Source organism: Oncorhynchus clarkii, chromosome 6 (assembly GCF_045791955.1).
Source record: "Oncorhynchus clarkii lewisi isolate Uvic-CL-2024 chromosome 6, UVic_Ocla_1.0, whole genome shotgun sequence".
Classification (NCBI taxonomy): Eukaryota; Metazoa; Chordata; class Actinopteri; order Salmoniformes; family Salmonidae; genus Oncorhynchus; species Oncorhynchus clarkii.
In genome coordinates, this window is record NC_092152.1 from 62,875,397 (window position 1) to 62,899,466 (window position 24,070).

Below are 24,070 nucleotides of genomic sequence, written 5' to 3' on the forward strand. Positions count from 1 at the left end.
TTCTTGTGATCATTTTGACCCTACGGGGTGAGATCTTGCGTGGAGCCCCAGATCGAGGGAGATTATCAGTGGTCTTGTGTGTCTTCCATTTCCTAATAATTGCTCCCACAGTTGATTTCTTCAAACCAAGCTTCTTACCTATTGCAGATTCAGTCTTCCCAGCCTGGTGCAGGTCTACAATTTTGTTTCTGGTGTCCTTTGACAGCTCTTTGGTCTTGGCAATAGTGGAGTTTGGAGTGTGACTGTTTGAGGTTGTGGACAGGTGTCTTTTATATTGATAACAAGTTCAAACAGGTGCCAATAATACAGGTAACGAGTGGAGGACAGAGGAGCCTCTTAAAGAAGAAGTTACAGGTCTGTGAGAGCCAGAAATCTTGCTTGTTTGTAGGTGACCAAATACTTATTTTCACCATAATTTGCAAATAAATTCATTAAAAATCCTACAATGTGATTTTCTGGATTTTTCTCATTTTGTCTGTCATAGTTGAAGTGTACTTATGATGAAAATTACAGGCCTCTCTCATCTTTTTAAGTGGGAGAACTTGCACAATTGGTGGCTGACTAAATACGTTTTTGCCCCACTGTATTTATGTAAGATTCTGTCCTGTCGTGATCTGTCAGAGATTATGAAGCTCTTTGATGCCAAATGGCTGTGTTTGCACTAGATATCACCTGAGCAATCAGTTAGCACATCAGCTGAATGATACTGGGTTTTTAATCAGGGTATTTGTGTAGTCAGGTCTTTGGGACTGTTAATTGCTCCTTTAAAGTCATTGTGCTAAAATAATTAATTAGGGTTTTAATCCCTCATGCAGACAGGGGATTGTTTTTCTGATATTGCTCATTTGATGTCACAATGAGCAGTTGAAAGCACAGAGGCAAATAGCAAATAGCAGATTTAGGTGGAAAAAAGATCAGCATATCTCAGCTCTTCAACAAAAATGTTGCTCCAATTCCATATGCACATGTTCTGAGAAACACTAGTATTAATTGTGGAATGGTTTAGAGAAATGTATCACTTACAAACTACATGAATGCTGAGCATTTTTCCATTTTACAATAGATTGCTTACGGGAGCGCGATGTGTTGATTAAGGTGCTCAAATGTCAAGTGTTTGAGGCTCGAATTTTATGTGCTATCAGCAAATCAACAAAATCAATGGTGTTGTGGGCTCAAGTGCTTTCTATTCATGAGACCATAAACACTCATACAGCATGGGTGGATGCTGATGAGGAGTATTGAGGTTGATTTTGCCAAGCCAGGTTGATAAACTACCCTGCTAGTTTGACTCCCTGTACAGTGGGTGAAAGTCAAGCTTCATTACGGCTTGATTTAGTGTGAAGTACATTTTCTTCATACTAGTAGAATGTATAGGTATCTTAAATCGAATCGTGTAAAGAGTGAAAATGACTGCATAAAATAAATAATTCAAATACGGAATTATATTGTAGACCAGTGCTTTAAAAAAAAAAGGGAAATTACGTTATTTTAAACTAATACAATTTCTCAGAGAAAGAGAATGATAATTCAAATGATAATTTTCTTTCTCAAAAAAGGTAGGGGTCAAAATTATTGGCACCCCTGTTTTTAATATCTTTGAATACCTCACCACACGAGGTTAACGGCATTGAGCCTTTAAAAAAGGTTGGAGAACACATTGGGAGGGATCTTAGACCATTCCTCCATACAGAATCCTTCCAGATCTTTGACATCATTTTACTGCTCTTATGGACTGCCCTCTTCAGTTCAAACCACAGGTTTTCAATGGGGTTCAAGTCCGGAGACTGAGATGGCCATTGCAAAATGTTGATTTTGTGGCCAATTAAACATTTATTTGTGGATTTCGATGTGTGTTTTAGATTATTGTCTTACTAAAAGATCTACTTGTGGCCAAATTTCAGCCTCCTGGTAGCCTCCTGGTACTGAGTAAAGTTCATGATGCTGTTAACAATGGCCCTAGGACCAGTGGAAGCAAATAGCCACATAACATCAAAGATCCACCACCGTATTTTCTATTTTACCTACTGTAAAATATGGCGTTAGATCAAATCTTAATCGATTCAAAGTTTATTGGTCGCGGACACAGTTTTATTGTTGTTATCGCAGGTGCAGCGAAAGGATTATGTTTCTTGCTCAAACAATGCATCAATATCTAGCAATACAATAACAATACACACCTTATCACCATTTTTTTTATTTTGAAAAAAAGAACAATAAATTAAGACATCAAAATGAGCATTATCAAAACGAGCAATGTCAGAGTCCGGAATATAAATAAATATGTACATGCATGTACAGTGCCTTGCGAAAGTATTCGGCCCCCTTGAACTTTGCGACCTTTTGCCACATTTCAGGCTTCAAACATAAAGATATAAAACTGTATTTTTTTGTGAAGAATCAACAACAAGTGGGACACAATAATGAAGTGGAACGACATTTATTGGATATTTCAAACAGTTTTAACAAATCAAAACTGAAAAATTGGGCGTGCAAAATTATTCAGCCCCTTTACTTTCAGTGCAGCAAACTCTCTCCAGAAGTTCAGTGAGGATCTCTGAATGATCCAATGTTGACCTAAATGACTAATGATGATAAATACAACTGTGTGTAATACCACCTGTGTGTAATCAAGTCTCCGTATAAATGCACCTGCACTGTGATAGTCTCAGAGGTCCGTCAAAAGCGCAGAGAGCATCATGAAGAACAAGGAACACACCAGGCAGGTCCGAGATACTGTTGTGAAGAAGTTTAAAGCCGGATTTGGATACAAAAAGATTTCCCAAGCTTTAAACATCCCAAGGAGCACTGTGCAAGCGATAATATTGAAATGGAAGGAGCATCAGACCACTGCAAATCTACCAAGACCTGGCCGTCCCTCTAAACTTTCAGCTCATACAAGGAGAAGACTGATCAGAGATGCAGCCAAGATGCCCATGATCACTCTGGATGAACTGCAGAGATCTACAGCTGAGGTGGGAGACTCTGTCCATAGGACAACAATCAGTCGTATATTGCACAAATCTGGCCTTTATGAAAGAGTGGCAAGAAGAAAGCCATTTCTTAAAGATATCCATAAAAAGTGTCGTTTAAAGTTTGCCACAAGCCACCTGGGAGACACACCAAACATGTGGAAGAAGGTGCTCTGGTCAGATGAAACCAAAATTGAACTTTTTGGCAACAATGCAAAACGTTATGTTTGGCGTAAAAGCAACACAGCTCATCACCCTGAACACACTATCCCCACTGTCAAACATGGTGGTGGCAGCATCATGGTTTGGGCCTGCTTTTCTTCAGCAGGGACAGGGAAGATGGTTAAAATTGATGGGAAGATGGATGGAGCCAAATACAGGACCATTCTGGAAGAAAACCTGATGGAGTCTGCAAAAGACCTGAGACTGGGACAGAGATTTGTCTTCCAACAAGACAATGATCCAAAACATGAAGCAAAATCTACAATGGAATGGTTCAAAAATAAACATATCCAGGTGTTAGAATGGCCAAGTCAAAGTCCAGACCAGAATCCAATCGAGAATCTGTGGAAAGAACTGAAAACTGCTGTTCACAAATGCTCTCCATCCAACCTCACTGAGCTCGAGCTGTTTTGCAAGGAGGAATGGGAAAAAAATTCAGTCTCTCGATGTGCAAAACTGATAGAGACATACCCCAAGCGACTTACAGCTGTAATCGCAGCAAAAGGTGGCGCTACAAAGTATTAACTTAAGGGGGCTGAATAATTTTGCACGCCCAATTTTTCAGTTTTTGATTTGTTAAAAAAGTTTGAAATATCCAATAAATGTCGTTCCACTTCATGATTGTGTCCCACTTGTTGTTGATTCTTTCCAAAAAAATACAGTTTTATATCTTTATGTTTGAAGCCGGAAATGTGGCAAAAGGTCGCAAAGTTCAAGGGGGCCGAATACTTTCGCAAGGCACTGTATATGAATGGTATGTATAGACAGTGTAGACAGTATATGAATCGAAAAGGTATGTACAGCAGTAGTTATGTAGTCTGAACCATGACTAGAATACAGTATAAAGTGGTTAAAACAGTATGTAAGCATTATTAAAGTGACCATTGTTCAATGATTTTATGTACATATGGCAGCATCCTCTAAGGTGCAGGGTATAGTACCAGGTGGTAGCCAGCTAGTGACAGTGTCTTACATTTCAGGGCAGATCTTTGATGTTATGCTTCCACTGTTCCTAGGGCCATTGTGAAGGTCAACGGCATCACGAAATTTACCCAGTATAGGACATTTTAGCAAAAAACCTGGTTGTCTCTGCCAGGAGGCTGTATCCTGGCCACCAGTGGATATTCCAGCAAGACAATAACACCAAGCACACAACAAAATCCATAAATAATTGGTGAATTGGCCACAAAATCAACATTTTGCAATGGCCATCTGTCTCCGGACTTGAACCCCATTGAAAACCTATGGTTTGAATTGGCAGTCCTTAAGGGCAGACGAAGGATATCAAGGATCTGGAAGGATTCTGTATGGAGGAATGGTGTAGGATCCCTCCCACTGCATTCACAAACTCATAAAACATTTTAGAAAAAGGCTCAGTGCCGTTATCCTCGCAAGGTGAAGTATCGAAAGGTTGTCAATCATTTTCAACCCTACCTTTTTGAGATATGTTTTATTACTTACTAAACAAAATCTCTTTCTCTGAGCATTTCTAGTAAAATACTAGAAATTACAATACAATATAGCTCAGTATTTTAATTATTGATTTTTAAACATGTCATTTTTGCTCATCTTCATCAAGGGTTTCAATCATTTCAGACCCCACTGTATGTCTTCATAGTGGACGTTAAAACATCATATTATTGTAAAGTAGTGTTTAAAAACATGTCTATACCTTCAAATCATCTGCCCCCCCCTCGCGCCTCCCTCCTTGCTATCCCAGATGGTGTGTGAAGTATTTGTCTTGATAATGGAAAGGATATTCATGTATAGTTAACAACATATTAAGTCAAAAACATAATGTATAATGATGTAGACCATATCTTCTAAACATCTATTCTGCCCTCTCTCTACTCTTCTAGGTGGTGGGTCAGATCGACAAGCTGACGTCAGACTTTGACTTTGACCTGGAGCTGGATGACTGGACAGTGGCCACAGCGAGCAGCACGTCCAGCAGCGAGAGGGGCCTGGGAGAGGCCTTCAGGCTGGACTTCCTCAATCCTGACGTGCTCTCAGACAGCTGGGAGTTCTGCAGCTATCTGGAGGCCTCCGTCGCTGCAGCAAACGCCGCCCACAAAGCAGCGCCAACAGAGCAGCCCACGGATGCAGGGCTGGAGCCGGGGGCGGGGCGTGGGTGCATCCCTACCCAGACCCAGACCCCAACCCCACCCCCCACAACCGCCTCAGCCTACTCCCAAATGAATGGGGGGCTGCCCATCCCCAACGGACCTCTCATAGTCACCCCAGACTCGTCCAGTGCCAGCGAAGAGGCTTCCAGCTCCACACACAGCCACAAGACCTCTCGCACGTCCGGCACCAGAGAGAGAGTCCGCTTCAGTGACAAGATCCTATACCACGCCCTGTGCTGTGATGATGACGAGGAGGATGAAGAGGAGGGAGATGAGGAGAAGGGCGGCTGTGCGACCCCAGACACTGACGACAGTGAGCCCAGTCCTAGTCAAGCCGGCTCGCCCACACCACCGCTCTCCTCCTCAGAGCACTCCGTCCTCCATAACTGTCTGGACCCTTCTTATGTCTCGTTCCCAGTGAACGTGGCAGCGGGGACTCACACGCTGCCCAGAAAGGGTCTTCTCAATCCCGCAAGCTGCCGGAAAAAACTGCTACGGAACAGCAGCACACAGACTGTTTCAGATAAAAGCACCCAAACAGTACTGCCCTATATTCCAGCCAAACAGAAAACAAAGGACCACTGAGAAACAGTAACTTTACAACAACAGAACTAATGAAAAAGGACTGTGTACTATTTAATATTAAATACATAGATCATAGATTAATACACAAATAAATAAATAAATACATATTAATTACTAAATAAATACATGATATGGGAAATTACTCGACTACCTAAAGTCATTCTGAGGCTCAGGGAAATAAAGGATAAAGGCAGTTCCTTATGGCAGTAACAGAGAGAAAAGGGATATTGACGGACCAATAGGCTAGTGCCTGCTAATGTTAAGAAATGGACCGAAAAGATTCCCTATTTCTAACCATTTGCAACACTTATTGAGATTACTAAAGCAATCTTTTTTCTAGGAAGTTGAAATTGTTCTGAAATCGGAAAGTAAATGTGAAGAGGTCGTTTCCCTCCTCGTACACCAGTATAAATCACGAGAAAATATCATGCTTGTTCTTTAAGATGTGGTTAAAAAACACTGCACATTCTGTACACTGAGAATCTGTATAAACATTGTCTTTTTCATCTTCCAATTATTTCAAATGTCAAGGGGGTTCCTGGTGTAACAACAGGGAGTGTATCTAGATGCACAAGTCAAGCCTTCTTCTCTCTTTGATGTCATCATAAGTGAGTCAAGGCCCAGAAAAACACGGTTTGACCTGCCCTTGATTTTATTAATCAATTCATTAATTTATCTCTTGATCTGCTGCTGAAACTGTAGTTGTGGAAAGCAAGAAGAAAAACAGGTATTTTTGCGAGATTCTGTGCTCCAACTCCACATTGTGACATTTCCACTTGATCTATCTGTTCCTCTCTGCAAGGGAGCAAGGTTGTTAGGGGTGAGGACTTGAATAGAAGTGCACAAAGTCAAGATGCAAAAGGTTATGTCTCTCCATTCTGAATCCCAGTAGGGATTTGGACTCAATAGAGCAGCATTTTATTCACAGGGATTATGCCAATAGCAGTGCTGATCAATAAGGCTGATTGAAAGAGTGCTGTGAGAGGTCTCTCTGCTGAGCAGGCAGACCCTGCTCCTGGGGGCCCACAACAAAAACTCACAGTTAGACCTCCATCTATTTCCTCTGCTATTAGTGGCAGACATGGACAGACGCAGCCTTCAAGAAAGAGATTGGCATTTAAGAAATGTGTGTCCGGATGTGAAAGAGTGGGTGCAGACAGAGAGAGATGGAGAGAGAGAGAAGGGGGGGAGGAGAGAGAGGAAGAAAGAGAGGTGGGAGAGTGAATGCATTGGAGAATGCAGGAGAGGGTAAAGGGCTGACCTCACAAAGAAAATGTGCTGCTAGATTGTTGTTAATCAACCCTCGGAACACAATCATTTCCCCTCTAATCACCAGGAGCTGACTCATGTCTCTGAGGATGGCCAGAGAGAACTCTTCTCCCAGATACAGATCTATTACTGTCCATAGGCCCCCAACTGCCCTGGGCCCCAGGTTATAGTGCAGAAGAGAACACACACATAATCAGGATTGGACAGGATTGGACTCTTTCAAGGACTATCCTTGATATTTATCACATATTTTACATCTCAACATCTCAATATCTTATGTAAAGGGATTTTGTTAAAACACACATAATGAACACATCTATAATGTTTTCAAATAAAATAAAATAAAATGTTATTAGTCACATACACACAGTTAGCAGATGTTATTGCGAGTATAGTGAAGTGCAGCAGGTAATATCTAAAATTTCCACAAAAAGAACTCATATCTAACAAATTCCACAACAAAGCAGTGACAGAGTGGCTAAGATGCAATAGATAGGATAGAATAGATAGTGTAGTTAGTATACAGTATACTGTATAGACATATGAGATCAGTAATGCGAGATATGTAAACATACTTAAAGTGGCATTATTAAAGTGACAGGTGTTCCATTTATTAAAGTGGCCAATGATATCAAGTCTGTAGGTAGGCAGCCGCCTCTCTGTGCTAGTGGTGGCTGTTAACAATCTGATGGCCTTGAAATAGAAGCTGTTTTTCAATCTCTCGGTCCCAGCTTTGATGCAGTTCTACCGACCTCGCCTTCTGGATGGAAGCGGGGAGAACAGGTAGTGGCTCGGGTGGTTGTTGTCCTTGATGATCTTTTTTGCCTTCCTGTGACATCGGGTGTTGTAGGTGTCCTGGAGGGCAGGTAGTTTGGCCCGGGTAATGCGTTGGCCCGTCAGGAAGTCCAGGATCCAGTTGCACAGGGCGGTGTCGAAACCCAGGGTCTCAAGCTTAATGATGAGCTTGGAGGGTACTATGGTGTTGAATGCTGAGCTGTAGTCAATGAACAGCATTCTTACATAGGTATTCCACTTGTCCAGATGGGATAGGGCAGTGTTCAGTGTGATGGCGGTTGCATCGTCTGTGGACCTATTTGGTCGGTAAGCAAATTGGAGTGGGTCTAGGGTGACATGATCCTTGACTAGTCTCTCAAAGCATTTCATGATGACAGAAGTGAGTGCTACGGGGCGATAGTCATTTAGTTCAATTACCTTAGCTTTCTTGGGAACATGAACAATGGTAGCCATCTTGAAGAATATGGGGACAGCAGACTGGAATAGGGATTGATTGAATGTGTCTGTAAACACACCAGCCAGCTGGTCTGCGCATGCTCTGAGGATGTGGCTCATGATTCCGTCTGGGCTGCAGGCCCTGTGAGGATTAAAAAGTTGAAATGTTTTACTCACATTGGCCACGGAGAAGGAGAGCCCACAGTCTTTGGTAGCGGGCCTTGTCAGTGGCACTGTACTGTCCACAAAGCGTGCAAAGAAGTTATTTAATTTGTTTGGGAGCAAGAATCCGATGTCTGCGACTGGGCTGGTTTTCTTTTTGTTATCCGGGATTGTCTGTAGACCCTGCCACATACATCTCGTGTTTGAGCCGTTGAATTGCGAATCCACTTTGTCTCTATATTGATGCTTTGCTTGTTTGATTGAATAACTACACTGTTTGTATTCGGCCATGTTTCCAGTTGCCTTGCCATGATTAAATGCAGTGGTACGTGCTTTCAGTTTTGCGCGAATGCTGCCATCAATCCACGGTTTCTGGTTAGGGAAGGTTATAATAGTCACAGTGGGTTACAACATTTACTATACACTCCCTTATAAACTCACTCACCAAGTCAGCATATACGTCAATGTTGTTGTCTGAGGCTACCCAGAACATATCCCAGTCCACGTGATTGAAGCAATCTTGGAGCGTGGAATCCGATTGGTCAGACCAGCGTTGGATAGACCTAAGCATGGGCGCTTCCTGTTTTAGTCTCTGCCTATAGGAGGGAAGCAGGAAGATGGAGTCATGGTCAGATTTGCCAAAACGAGGGCGGGGAGGGCCTTGTATGCATCCTGGAAGTTAGAGCAGCAGTGGTCGAGTGTGTTAATCGCTCGCGTACTGCATTTGATATGCTGATAGAGTTTAGGTCGCCTTGTTCTCAGATTAGCTTTGTTAAAATCCCCAGCTACAATAAATGCAGCCTCAAAGAGATGTTCGTCCTGAGGCTGCATTTATTGTAGCTGGGGATTTTAACAAAGCTAATCTGAGAACAAGGTTTGCATAAAGTCCAGTGAAGTTCCTTGATGGCCGTCTTGGTTTCCACTTGCAGGGGGGATATACACGGCTGTGACGATAACCAAGGAGAGTTCTCTTGGGAGATAATATGGTTGGCTTTGATTGTGAGGAATTCCCATTGTACTGAAAATCCCGTTGGCTGTATGGACTCCGACAGCATGTCCCAAGCTAGCCATGTCTCCGTGAAAATGAGTATGCTACAATCCCGAATATCTCTTTGGAAAGCATCTCTTGCCCTAGTTTCGTCAACTTTGGAAACTAGGGACTGGACATTAGCGAATAATATACTCGGAAGCGGTGGGTGGTGTGCGCGCATCCAAAGCCTCACTAGAAGACCGCTACTGCACCTTCGCCTCCTCCAATGGCGTTGTTTTGTGTCGGCCTCTGGAATCAGTTCAAATGCCCCGGGAGGTGCAGACAAAGGTCGTATTCCTGGTCGTCGTGCTGGTTGTGCTGGCAAGTTGATGTTTCTCTGATATCCAATAGTTCTTCCCGGCTGTATGTAATAACACTTAAGGTTTTCTGGGCTATCAACGTAAGAAATAATACATAAAAAACAAAATACTGCACAGTTTCCTAAGGACTTGAAGTGAAGTTGCCATCTGTATCGGCGCCATCTTGGTTTCCTACTAAAGAAAGGCAGATTATTGATCTGTAGGCTGGAGTAAAGGAAGCATAGCATGAGACAAAACCAAATATGTTGCTCTGTGAAGCATAGTATCTTGACTGGTCCCCTGTGTAATGGGTCCTGTGTGTAGCTGGTGTAGAGAGTCAGGCACAGGACAGCAGATATGAGTAATCAACGTACTTTTACTCAAAATGTCAAATATACAAAGTAACAAATACACGCACACCATGACAGACCGAAAATACAGTAAACAATCACTCACAAAACAACATGGGGGAACACTGGGTAAAAAATGAACAAGTAATTGTGGGATTGAAATCAGGTGTGTGAAACAAAGACAAAACAAATGGAAAATGAAAAGTGGATCGGCGGTGGCTAAAAAGCTGGTGACGTCAACCGTCAACTTCGGCGGAAGTCATGACACCCTGATATGAGAAACATGGTCATGCCTCTAGTCTCAGTGGTGTGCTGGTGAAGAAGTGAAAGTGGAATTTTAGTTTGTGACACCTAACAGACTGAGTAATGCAGAGTAATATTCAAAGATAAGGGAAACAATATCATGCTATTTTAAAATGGTTACCCATTATAGTACACTCTTTGACAAAAAGTAAATTTAAATAATTATCTATTAATTCATTATATTGCATACAAGTGCCCTCCCTGTATTTGGTGAAATAGCTGAGAATACTTTGAGTGACTGCAAGGTAAGGTTAAAAATGAGCAATTGAATAACGCAATGTAAAAATATTTATCAGTTAGTCTGAGTCCAGCAAGAATACATAGATATGTTGTCCAAGCTCACACACGTACAGAGATTTTGGTTGTGGCTTTTGACTGAGAAAATGTCTTTACTCTAAACCCAATATCAGCTGATAAGCACTGCACTAAAGGAAGGTAATAACCACAGCATACAGTATTAACACAGCAGTTACTCTCAATGGAAACCTCTCCTTTGGTTCAGGATACATTTCAAACTCACATGGCAACGGGCATAGACATCTTGGTGATGAGTGAGAAAGGAAATTAGCCTCTTTAATGAAACGATCATTTCAAATGTGATGCTGAGACAAAATGGAGAGGATGGAATATAAATTATCGAAGCAGCAGGGACGCACTTGTCTTGTGGCACGCTTTCACATTCTCATTCCGTCTCGCTCTGTTAATCCAGGAAGTCTGTGTCTGTCTATGAGTACGATGCATTGAACAGAGATCAATGGACGACTCCCGCAGCATTGGCTGCCATTTCACTGCTAGACGGAACACCAACAGGTCATCACACTCATTAGCATAAACAAACAAAGCTGGAGCAGTACGCAGAAAAAGCATCAATCAGACCAAAACAAACTAAGTCCTTATTGTGATGCCTATACAGCCCCAAGGCATTTAATTTATATGGAGGGAATTTGAACTTCCAGTCTTTTAATAATCATATCCATGATGAAATCACCCCTGGCTGCAAGTATATAGCCGTTTGGCACTGGAGCGGAATACATTATCATTGACGATGAATGCTAGATATTTGGACAAAACATTAGGAATGTTTCTCTTGCCAGTAGGCTCATTATTTATTTGTAATAGGGCATTTCATCGTCCCTGGTCCGCTGTAGGACAAACTGGAGAGGCATCCAAAGGTTAAAGAATGTAAGCACACAGATGCCAATGCTTACTGGACAAGCAGGTGAGGTTGTTTTGTGGTGGTGTTTAATGAATGTGAGGAGTTATAGCAATACTATGTGTGTGTGTGTGTGTGTGTGTGTGTGTGTGTGTGTGTGTGTGCGTGCGCGCGCGCGCGCGTGAGTCATAGCATTTGATTTGACGTCACCAGTAAATCAATCTTAGAGCCAGGCCGCACCCTGATCAATGCTCTAATCACTGCCCAGAGGGCACTGTTTCTGTTTCAATGATCACCACAAGCTCACAAATTAGCACTGTTACACTGACACAAATGTACTCCATGTATCACTATGCAAATAGTTGACGTGACCATTTTACGACAATCTGAATAGGTTGTGATACTTCTGTGATTACTGTAGATCTTAAAAATACAAATTTAGTGGGTGCTTATATTTGTTTGATTTCACACGTAGAAGTGTGTATTGTACATGTGTGAATTGGAAAGGTGTTTTTTTCATATCCTAACTCGCCCTGAGACACCCTCAAAATGTAGGGACAGCCATTATCAACAGTAACCCTGGAGTAATTAGGGTTAAGTATCTTGCTGAAGGGCATATCGACAGAGTTTTCACCTTGTCAGCTCGGAGATTCAAACTAGCGACCTTTTCGTTACTGGCCCAATGCTCTAACCGCTAGGCTACCTTGCCACCCTAGTAAAATTACACAAAAACACACACACACACGCACGCACGCACACACTCACACACACACACACACACTTTCTCTCTCTCTAAAGATCCCTTGAAGAAAATGGATGACAGATCTGTGTTTTCTTTGCTGATTGGTAAGGGTCTATGAAGTGGAGAACTCAATACAGTCACACTGATTACTATAGATTGGCTAACGGCTGGGGATACTGAGGGTCGATTTGTTTAATCTCTGTGTCATAACTTTCCTGCTGCTTCCAGAACAAACTATTTATGTTCCGTCCTCCCTCCATCCGCCATCCTCCTCTGCCACCCACCCATTCCAATTTGTGACATCTTTGAATTTGGCACTCAGTCACCGCATGACTCACATCTACCCTCCTCACCAGTGAGAAGACAATTATTGAGACTGCAATGTTGGTCCAACAAGAACAAAGACACTGCAATGTGTCAGCGAGCAGCCATCAAATTCAGAGCCCCTTAACTATATCCAATTCATATATCATTGTATGATATTGCCTACAGTTTGCAAGAAAAGCCTTGGAAAGAGGAAAAGCTTTCAAATTAAGACCTCTTACTATCAGACAGCTGCCCATGTGGCAGGTCAATTTCCTATATAAAGTGGCATAGGCTCGTATCTTGGAAAATACTACATACTGATCGGATAAGGTCTGCAGCAGCGCATTAAATGGAACCAAGGAAATGTCTTTGGATTGATAACCACGGGCACAGGGTTGGCATACAGAGAACCCATTTCGGGGAGCAACCAGGTGTGGAGGTGGGCATGTGTCTGACAGGCACAATGGGACACTGGATCCATACATGGAGGCCTCCCTCCAACCAGCCCAGTCAGAGCTTATATGGGGAGGGGGAGCTGGATAAGGCCACGGGCTCTCGAAGTTATTAATGAACAGCCATGGAGCAGCCACAGATAAGATTAGACCTTCACAGGTGATGAATGACATGGGGCGGGGCTGTGGTGGTAGAGGTGGTGGCGATGGGGGAGAGATTACAATTCTACTAAATTGGCACACAATCATTTAAACTCTGTCCATATAAAAATGATACAATTTTAAATTGTGACTTAAGCAGAACAAACAACAAAATAGAAAAATAAGTGAAGAAGGTTACTAAGTGTCATTTCAGCTCAGTGGTGGAATGGTAGAAAAATTGTTGGTATTGGGGAGTGGAGAGACTGAGCTCTAAAAAACAAGGTTCCCCAACCATGCTTCTCTCAGCCTCATCACTACAGTATGTTGATCCCAGAACCTAAAACCCATCCAACAGAACTCAATCAGATGGACTGCATCAGTAGAGCAGTAGAGCCACAAAACAAAGGACCGAACAAATACACTTCAGAAACTGAACTATGTAGGTGTCACTGTATAACCAGCCATAAAATAATGCAGTATATGTCACAACAAGTATACATATATGTCAGGACAAAGTTGTGACCATATTATGACAGGTTATGACAGTCATGTCAGCTGTTATGACACATTATGACATGATTATGACCGTGTCATAGCATGTTATGACGCTAGGTGTCAAGTAAAGTGTTACCCCAAAATCAACTTAGTACTGTATAATACCCAAGGAAATGGGCTCAAAGCAATCACAACATGCAATTCATTTCTACTAGGTACTGACTTCCGTTTCTTTCTGAATAGTTCATCTGCAAGTAATCAATTGCTTGTCATAAATACATTTACAGCACCGGTATAACTTCTTTCTTGTTGGAAGTTAATAGTACCTTGTCTGACTGGCGATTTCAAAAACATCACATACAGTGCATTTACGATTCAGGATGAGCAAGTAAGAGAGAAAAGTGGGGAGTCATTTGCAGAAGCCATTTCCTGTAGTGGGAGAAAGACGATTGCAACTGATGAAAACCCAGCACCTGCTCAAATGATCCAGCCATACAGATGCATACAAGTTATATATTGCATGAAATTGCTCAGAAATCAGGCATAAGGTTATATTTAGCAGCCGGGCGACAGTTTCATGATGACATCATAAAAAAACTGTACAACTGCAACAAAGAACAGACACAGTCCCCATGGAACGTCCTTGACTTTAAATAACATACTGAAGGAGATGGAGAAATGGATGACACTCAAACAACTATATGGTGGTCTGGTAATGTGTTCCAGTAACTTCCTGTATTAGGCTTGAATGAGAAAGAGTGGAACCTGGATGACCTAAATACACAGTCAATTTCACTAACAGAAAACCACTACTAAATTAATTTTCAATAGGCCCATGGTTATAGATGACTCCAGAATATAAATGCCCAGAACAGCTAAGTGCTGCAGCAGCTATAGTAAGTGCAGGTAGGCAACTCTAATTCTGACAAAGCACTGTAGAATTCTAAGAAGACGCAGGCAGCAGTTCTTTCCTGGGAGCTCTGCTTTGGCAGATTGTCAGCATTTTCATGGCATTTACAGGTAAAGGCCAGGAGGCCAGAGTGTTGTTGACAGTTTTGTAAAACCAGCAAACAACAGTTAAGTGATGATGAAGACAGATGCTATGTACAAGGCACTCCCCAAGTTGCCCTTATGTTCACCTTCAAGGAGAGGGCTTTCCCCATCTCTTACTTGAAATGTTTTCCTCTACACCCTTCTCTGTAGTACATCATTTATTTTATTGCCTCCTCTAACTTTAATGTGTCCTCCATTCCAGTTCTGGAGGCCCATCATTGAGGTCTTCATCAAACATAAAGTGATCGACAGGGGGCCAAGGACAGGTAAGAGTCACTCAGGGCAACAGGGCTAGGACAGGGGTAGGACAGAGGAGGAGAGAATGAGAGAGAAAGAAGGGTGATGGTATAGCTGAGTATTCTGCAATAGCAGATGTTACAGGGAGATGAATGATTGTTGTATGGATTAGCCTCACCCTTCATTGATACACATAGAGACAATGCAGGGCTCCAATGAGAATCTCCCTGAAATAACCAATGATTGCAATAATTACTGCCAACCTGGGGGGCCACCAGCAGGGCCCCCTTCCATTCTATTAACCTCTTCTGCTCTTTTCCTATCTAATTAGCGCAGTTCTTTATTGGTGTAATTTGGTGGTTTTAGTCATTTCTCCTGGATTCAGGGAGTGAAGCAGGTCACAAGCCTGACAGGGGATCCTGTGTGTTGTGTTGTCGCTGCTGTGCATCACCAATATATCAGAGCAGTGATTATTCTCAAATGAGAGCAATTAGTCAAATGTCAGGTTCCGGCTCGCACTCTCTGGGTGGCTTGCTGACAAAGTCGCTCAGAGGTACCCTGTATGTCTAAAGATGAATAGCTGTGGGATGTCATTAAGTCATCTTGCTTCAATAGAACGGAACGAATAAACAAATAGATAATATTTCCTACGTTTCTTTCATAATTAGCCACTGAGCACCAGTGGCATTTGAACACTCAGAGGCATCGACCTATCCTGAGTCAGCAGCCAGACAATACTGATACCGCCATATACCCGTCTAGTTCAGAGTAGTAGTGACATGCTAATCGTATCATAAAATACACTATGAAATGCCCCTGGTTTTAATACGATCAACATGGTCTCCACTCCCAGCACTGTACTATAGTGCTTTAGCCTGAATGTCACCTTAGGGAAAGGCATTCAGAGAGCAGCTGTAAGTTATGGCGTTTTGGCACCCTTTCAAAAGTGTGTTCTAGTGAATTGGTCAATCAATGCTCTCTTTTGCTTGTGTCCTCGCTCAGTGCGGCGTCCCAGCATCAGTCTCAGCCTGAGCCTGATGCACCTATAAAACCTATCAAACACAGCAGTTAAATTGCTCTGTGGGTCTGGGTAGGCCTGGTGTTTGGCATCAAGCCCTCTGCCACCCTCAGTGTTAGGCCAGGGGGTTTAAGAGCATGTCAGGTGTAAATCTCCAGGCTGACTGATCTCCCATGTCTCCAGCTAGGATTTACCAGCTGCACAGAGAGAAGCAGTGAGAGGCCAACCTCGCTAGATGCCAAGCAACACGGAGTGATTAGATCAATAATTGTTTTACGTGCAATAGACACTTAACAATCAAGCATTGATCATTCAAACAAGACTTACAAATCCTTCAAATTCTACATAAGTCTGTATATAGTGGTTTGAAAACCGACGGGAACATTCACTTTTGGTAATGGTTTACTGTGCCATTTAAAGCTTTATTCCTCTGTGAATGTGTCACAAAACTGTCACTGGCAGTTTGTGGGAAGAAAAGGGAATATTTAAGGCAGAGTTTACCACATATACAAATAAAGTATGAAAAAAGACCAAAGGCGAGGAGTGTGAGGCTGAAGAAACTGCAAGGTCAACAACAACACCACAAGAACAAAAACAGAGCTTGCACTACAATTCTCCTAAAGTGCTTCACTGCAAGGATAAAGACTATAGACTAAAATCAAATCACAAAACGAAAGAAAGACTGGCAGCAACTTTAGGCAGAGTAAAATTTAATTAGCCTTTTAGCAAGAAGTTCTGAGTTTGAGTAATGACAAATACCCAATTTAAATCAACTGGCACAAGTGCTGTCCAGACCCTGTCCTTTTTTTTCTCCCCAGCAAGGACATTTGGTTCCTTGGAAGTTGTGGGAACGCACGTTTTTGGTTTCTCATTGGTTCTGGGAACTGTCATGACGTGGCTCTTTCTGGGTATAGAGCATGGCATCCCCCTCTCTCTCCCTCCTAAACCCAGGTTCTGTTATCTCAGGTTGTAAATTCCTGGAGGAGACTCTCTCCTCCTGGCCATGTAGCATAGAGAGAGATTTTCACAGTAGAACAAAGGAACTTCTTCTACATCACATAACTTGAGATCTGAACAATATCCATGTTTTGGAGAATGTGTAAACAGTTCCAACAGAAGCCAGCTACGACCCGGTCCGTTTTGTTTCATGTTTGTGACCTCATGAAAGACAATACAGCAACATTACCATAACTATGTTTATACAGGTGTCTCCAGTATGAGGTTTGCGTCTAATTACTGTATAAAATGAACAAGTAAAGATGAAAGTATTGGGAAATGATGTAATGATGTTAATGTGAGAGAACAGCAGGAAAGGCCGAGCTGGCGACCAGTGTAGGGACAGTACAGCACCACGAGGACTGTCTCTCCAGACTCGGTATCGCCATGGACAGTGTGCTGGCAACCATCCTGCGCTTGTTGGGGAGTGTGCAGTCCCTCCAGTCTCCTGCACCGAGCCCGGTACCAGCTCCCACGCCACGACCTCTTTCTTTCTCTTTCTCTCTTTTTCTCTCTTTCTTTCTCTCGTTCTCTATTTCTTTCTTTCTTTCTCTCGTTCTCTATTTCTTTCTTTCTTTCTCTCTTTCTTTCTTTCTTTCTCTCTTTCTTTCTCTCTCTCTCTCGGACCTAAGCCCTAGGACCATGCCTCAGGGCTAACTGGCCTGATGACCCCTTGCTGTCCCCAGTCCACCTGGCCTTGCTGCTGCTCCAGTTTCAACTGTTCTGCCTGCGGCTATGGAACCCTGACCTGTTCACCGGACGTGCTACCTGTCCCAAACCTGTTGTTTCCAACTCTCTAGAGACAGCAGGAGCAGTAGAGATAGAACAGTAGTACCAACTGACATTTACTCCTGAGGTGCTGACCTGTTGCACCCTCGAAAACCACTGTGATTATTATTATTTTACACTGCTGGTCATCTATGAACATTTGAACATCTTGGCCATGTTCTGTTATAATCTCCACCCGTCCCGAAGAGGACTGGCCAACCCTCATAGCCTGGTTCCTCTCTAGGTTTCATCCTAGGTTCTGGCCTTTCTAGGGAGTTTTTCCTAGCCACCGTGCTTCTACTCCTGCATTGCTTGCTGTTTGGGGTTTTAGGCTGGGTTTCTGTACAGCACTTTGTGAAATCCGCTGATGTAAGAAGGGCATTCTAAATAAAATTGATTTGACTTGACCTACCTCCATTCCATTCGAGCCGGTCCATGGAATACCCCTGTCGGCGCACCAGCAAGATGCAAGGGGTTCCTTCTACAATACGACCTATACCTCACTCGCTACGCCGGTGCTGTTTCCTGAAGAGACAAGGTTGCCACCGTCATCTTGGCACTGACCGGACAGGACCTGAGATCGAGTCCTATGTGCGCTTCACCCTCCTCTTCCGCTCAGTGTTTGATCATCCTGTGGAGGGCCAAGAGAAAGGGGAGCCTCTACTCCAACTACGCCAGGGATCTAGGACCACCTCTGCGTTGCGGCCTCCACCGGATGGAACGAGTTGGCAATGGTCATCGTTTTCCGCAGCGGACTGCGGGAGGAGGTACAGCTGGAGTTAGCCTGTCGTGATGATAATCTGACATTCGATGGTGATCTGGTTGGACAACCTCCTGCAGTCCCAAAGAAGAGCTGCGCGGAATTCGGAGCCCATGGCTATCCCTGCTCCGTGGCCAAAGCCGATGGAGGTGGGCTCGGCACATTTGCCCGAGGCAGAGCATAGGAGAAGGAGGAATCTGAGCCTCTGCTTCTATTGTAGAGAAAGGGGTCATTTCTCCCCGACTTGCTCTCTATCCAATAGGAGGCGAGGAGGTGACAAGCCAGGGAATTCCCCTGCGCCAACCCAGGTAGGAGGCAAGGTCTCCTTGTCTGTCAAATCAACCAGTGTGTTTTCCCGTTAAATTCCCTGAGTATCCTAGCTCTTCACTCCAATTAGCTCTGATTGACTCTGGAGCTGCCGGGAATCTCTTAGCACACTGGCCACTGCATTACGCATTCCTTTGGTTCCCCTACAGTCACCCATTCCAGTTCGAGCCCTGGATAATCGTCCAGTAGGGACAGGGTTCATACATCACATTACTGTTCCTGTTTCTCATTCAGAACAGATCACTTTCTTGATTATAGACACCCCCACGCACCTCATTGTTTTAGGTCGCCCCTGGTTGAGTTTGCATAATCCGGTTATTTCCTGGTCCAAGAGGAGACTGCTGGGTTGGTCGCAGGAGTGTCAGGGGAGGTGTCTCGCGGTGTCTGTCAACACCACTATGGTGGAAAGTCCGGACTGTGCTCCTCAAATGGATTTATCAGAGGAGTATAAGGATCTGCACCAGGTTTTCTCAAAGACCCAGGCTACACGCCTGCCTCCCCATCACCCCTGGGACTGTGCCATTGACCTGTTGTCTGACACAGCCCTCCCGAGAGGACATGTCTATCTCCTCTCCACTGTGGAGACAGAGGCCATGGAGACCTAAGTACAGGAGAGTCTCCTGTCACCAGCCTCCGCTTTTTTTTTGTCAAGAATAAAGATGGGGTCCAATAAAGACTGCGCCCCTGCATTGATTATCGAACACTGAACAAGACCACCATCAAGTTCAGCTATCCTTTACCCCTCATCCCAACCATCATCGAACGAATGCGCACACTTGTCTCCAGCGCGCCTTGCGTCGGCACAAGGAACAGGCCGACCGCAACTGCGATGAGGAGTTTTCTCCCCAGGTGACCGGGTCTGGCTCTCCACACTCCACCTGCTGCTTGTTCTGTTCACTAGTTCCGGAGGTCTACGTCACCAGCTTTCTAGGCTTCACTGAACGGGATTCATTATTATCACCCCTGACTGTCTTGTCTGATTACACACACCTGGTTCCCATTTTCCCTGATTAGTATGTTATACTGTACATGTTCCCTCTGTCTTTGTCGGTTATTGTTCCCATGTCCGTTGGTCATGTGAGTACCTACGCGTTGGTGCAGCTGTTACGCTGAGTGCTTTATGTATTGTGTATTACGAGTCTCGTCCCGTGTCATTCAATGAGGTTTACCCTCGCTCTTTTGTCTGTGTACAGCCCAGTGATTTTGTATACGTGTTTGTTTTGGGAGTATTAAAAACACTTATTGTGTATTCCTGCGCCTGTCTCCAAATCCTTTATACCAGTGTGACCGTAATTAAATAACCTTCTGAGAACATGTTTCAATAAGACTGCTAGCTTACGATAACTGTTTTGCACTCCAAGCACAGATAGGACACATGGAAATTAGTTTGCTTAGTCATTAATCATGCAAGCATATTTCTTTTTACAGCATAAGTGAGAGTCGAACCTGTGATTTTCTGGTCCCTAATAATGTAATTAGTCCACGACGTCACAAGAAATGTGCTAGCATGTCATTTTTTTTAACTCATAAAAAGCTATTAATTTTTGGCCATTCAAATAGACCCGATTTCAAAGAACAAGCACTCATTAAGATCACACTTAACAAGATAGAGGATAGAGAGTTTTGTTAATACTGAGAATGTAATTTATAGTTCTAAGAATGTTATTTAAAAAAAATATAACTCTTTGAATGTTACACACTTTTTCTTGTGGTTTTTAAGGATATTTTTCTTAATGTTCTGAGAACATGACTTTAAATAGATATCCACTCCCTCATGATCAGATACCCACTCCTTCATGAGGAAACCTGAAGAATTTATTATGCTGAAGTACTAAAATTCCCACAGGAACATTGTTTCTTCACGTTCTCTGAACGTTCTGAGAACATGACTTGAAATAAAACCATGAGGAAACCTGTAGAAAACGTTATGCTGAAGTATTGAAATACCCACCAAGAAAAATTCTAACCATTATGTTCTGACCTGGGTTTAATGCCAACTAATCTGTTTCCTCAAAACACTCATATACTCTACAATAGCCTAGCTGTCCAGTGTTCATTTTTACATGCTGTAAAAAAAGCTATTCTAAGAAGTCACTGTTCATTTCAGGCCTGTCTCTTTGAAGCAGTTCTGTGTAGCATGGTCTCTTTTGTCTCCTATCAAAATGAATGGATTATGATTACAGGGAACAGGAACAGGAACTGGATTGTAATATATCCTTCATCCTTTGCTTCCACTTTCATTTTCTGCTTCCTCTACCTTTTTTAGTGTCAGTGGCTCATGTACTTATTGCCCTCATTCATCCCCTCACTCTGACTGGACTGGTGAATTGAGAGTGGAAATCCATTCTCAGAACATTTCCAGCTATTTCCCCAAGGTCCGAGTCCCATCGCACAGTGTTTTTAGAGAGTGTAGAGAAAGGTACTTGGCAGGCTAGAAGAATACACTTCTGCTTAATTAATCCCATTCCTTATTTTAGGTATTAAAAGCCAATGGTCTGTTTAACAACTTTCCGCGACACTAAATGGGCAATTAGTCATAGCCCAATAATTTTTCATACATTTTATGGATATGTCCAGGGCGGGGGGTGCTCCCTGGAGGGGCATCTCACTACTGACAATCTGACTTTAGTCCCCCTAACCCCCTTAACCCCCCCCCCCCCCCCCCCCCCCACCACCATGTCATGCTCCATGATCAGATACACACTCCCTGATAGCCCTCTTCTCTCAGCCTCCCAACCTAGGCTAGCTGCCTGATTTGATAGCATGTTGGGGAGACAAATGTGCTGCATATTTCAGAGATAGGATGTTGGGGGAACCATCCGCCTATCGTCCATTCCAAAAATTTTGAAAAAGGCAAGAGGAGCTCGACGGAGGCCCCGGCGTAATCAGCTGTGGCACATTGATAAGCACTCTGTGCCAGCTGTTCCAGCTAGGCAGACATTCCATTCCTGGAGAGTAGTGTCATGCAGCAAGCTTTTCTGACATTCATTCAAATCGTAGGGAAATTAAGACCACTTAAATGGAGAGGGCCACCCACTGCCCAGGTGTATATAGGATTTTGATAACGCTCTCTGTTCTCTGAACAAGCACAGCTGTTCATCTACACCGCCAGCATTGTGACTCCACACAGGCCCAGGGTCAGGTTGTTCCTCAGAGAACAACGGTCACAACATTAATAAAAGAATGAGCCTTATCTCTCGCTCTCTCTCTCTCTGATAATATGTTTTAACAGCCACGGAACCACAGGCTATAAATAAAATCCACTAAACACAATTGCACGTCTTTGTAGCCCGGTTCCAAAATCCATCTGAAAATGTAAATCTGCTAAGCATCCTATATTCGAAGCCTCCATGCAAAACATCATTAATGCCCTTTTATCATAAAGTGTTTTTTTTCTCCTCTCTCTCCTTTTCTTAATCTGATACTCCCAACGTTTGCCGAATGGAGTTTTATTTTTCATCCTTCACAAAGCCATTATCAGTTTGGAAGGTTTGGTGTGACTCACAGCACATCCATTTCCAACCTCCAGCCAGTTTGGAGTGATGTCATCAGTGGAAGTTGATGTAATCCTCCATTGGGTAGCTTGGGCAGACACCCCATTTCATCTGTAATCAGCACTTTGTTTCCAAGGGTCAGCAAACACAGGTCTCCATGTTAAATTTTCATGAGCTATTCACTGTCAATAACCAAACTGCCCAAAATCATTGAAATCAGTCCATGTCATTATGCTAACTAATGCAAAATCAACATATCATTCAGCTTTGAACAAGCAGGAAAGCACCAGGCTCTGGCCTGGACTATTAACCCCTCGAATGCGGAGGTCATCTCTGAGTGGAACATACAGCTAATGTCTCAAATGTCAGCCCCAACATAGCCCCCCAAGCGTCTGTCACTATGGGGAACTTCCTTTAGTCATGACATCAGGAGTGAGAGAGGCAGCAGCAATGGAATAGGTTATTTCTTACAGTCTATTGCACAATTAATCTCTGGTAATGTCAGTTTGATACCGTTTCAATCTGTTTTTATCCCTCCATGTAGTACATGTACGGTATGTTAGTAAAGTATGGACAGTCATGTCAGGTGATACAAAGCTACGGAAAGGGATCCAGAAGGCAATATACTGTAATGACTGACACCAACGTATGACACACGTACAGTGCCTTCAGAAAGTATTCATACCTCTTGACTTATTACACATTTTGTTGTGTTACAGCCTGAATACAAAATGTATTAAATACAGTGCATTTGGAAAGTATTCAGGCCCCTTCCCTTTCCCCACATTTTGTTACATTACAACCTTATTCTAAAATGGATTAAATACAAATATTTCCTCATCAATCTGCACGCAAAGCAAAAACAGATTTTTAGAAATGTTTGCACATTTATTGCAAATAAAAACAGATATAGCATATTTAAATAAGTATTCAGACCCCTTGCTATGAGACTCGAAATTGAGCTCAGGTGCATATTGTTAACATTGATCATCCTTGAGATGTTTCTATAACTTGATTGGAGTCCACCTGTGGGAGATTCAATTGATTGGACATGATTTGGAAAGTCACACACCTGTCTATATAAGGTCCCACAGTTGACCAAGCCATTAGGTCGAAGGAATTGTCTGTAGAGATCCAAGACAGGATTGTGTTGAGGCACAGATCTGGGGAAAAATACCAAAACATTTCTGCAGCATTGAAGGTTGCCAAGAACACAGTGGCCTCCAACATTCTTCAATGGAAGAAGTTTGGAACTACCAAGACTATTCCTAGAGCTGGCCGCCCGACCAAACTGAACAATCGGGGGAGCAGAGCCTTAGTCAGGGAGGTGACCAAGAACCCGATGGTTAATCTGACAGAGTTCCTCTGTCGAGATGGGAGAACCTTCCAGAAGGACCACCATCTCTGCCCAGCACTCCACCAATCAGGCCTTCTGGTAGAGTGGCCAGACGGAAGTCACTCCTCAGTAAAAGGCACATGACAGCCTGCTCGGAGTTTGCCAAAAGGCACCTAAAGGACTCTCAGACCATGAGAAACAAGATTCTCTGGGCTGATGAAACCAAGATTGAATTCTTTGGCCTGAA

The 24,070-nt window shown here is 43.2% G+C and overlaps 1 protein-coding gene across 1 annotated transcript in view; it reads left to right on the forward strand.

The window, feature by feature from the left end:
• LOC139412168 (inhibitory synaptic factor 1-like) overlaps positions 1–5,943 on the forward strand; it is a 53,645-nt gene extending 47,702 nt beyond the window's left edge. The window contains exon 2 of the mRNA XM_071158986.1: positions 5,051–5,943. Within this exon, the coding sequence (XP_071015087.1) occupies positions 5,051–5,902 (852 nt within the window). The 3' untranslated portion in view covers positions 5,903–5,943. The remainder of the gene's footprint in view (positions 1–5,050) is intronic.
• Positions 5,944–24,070: the final 18,127 nt, after the last annotated feature.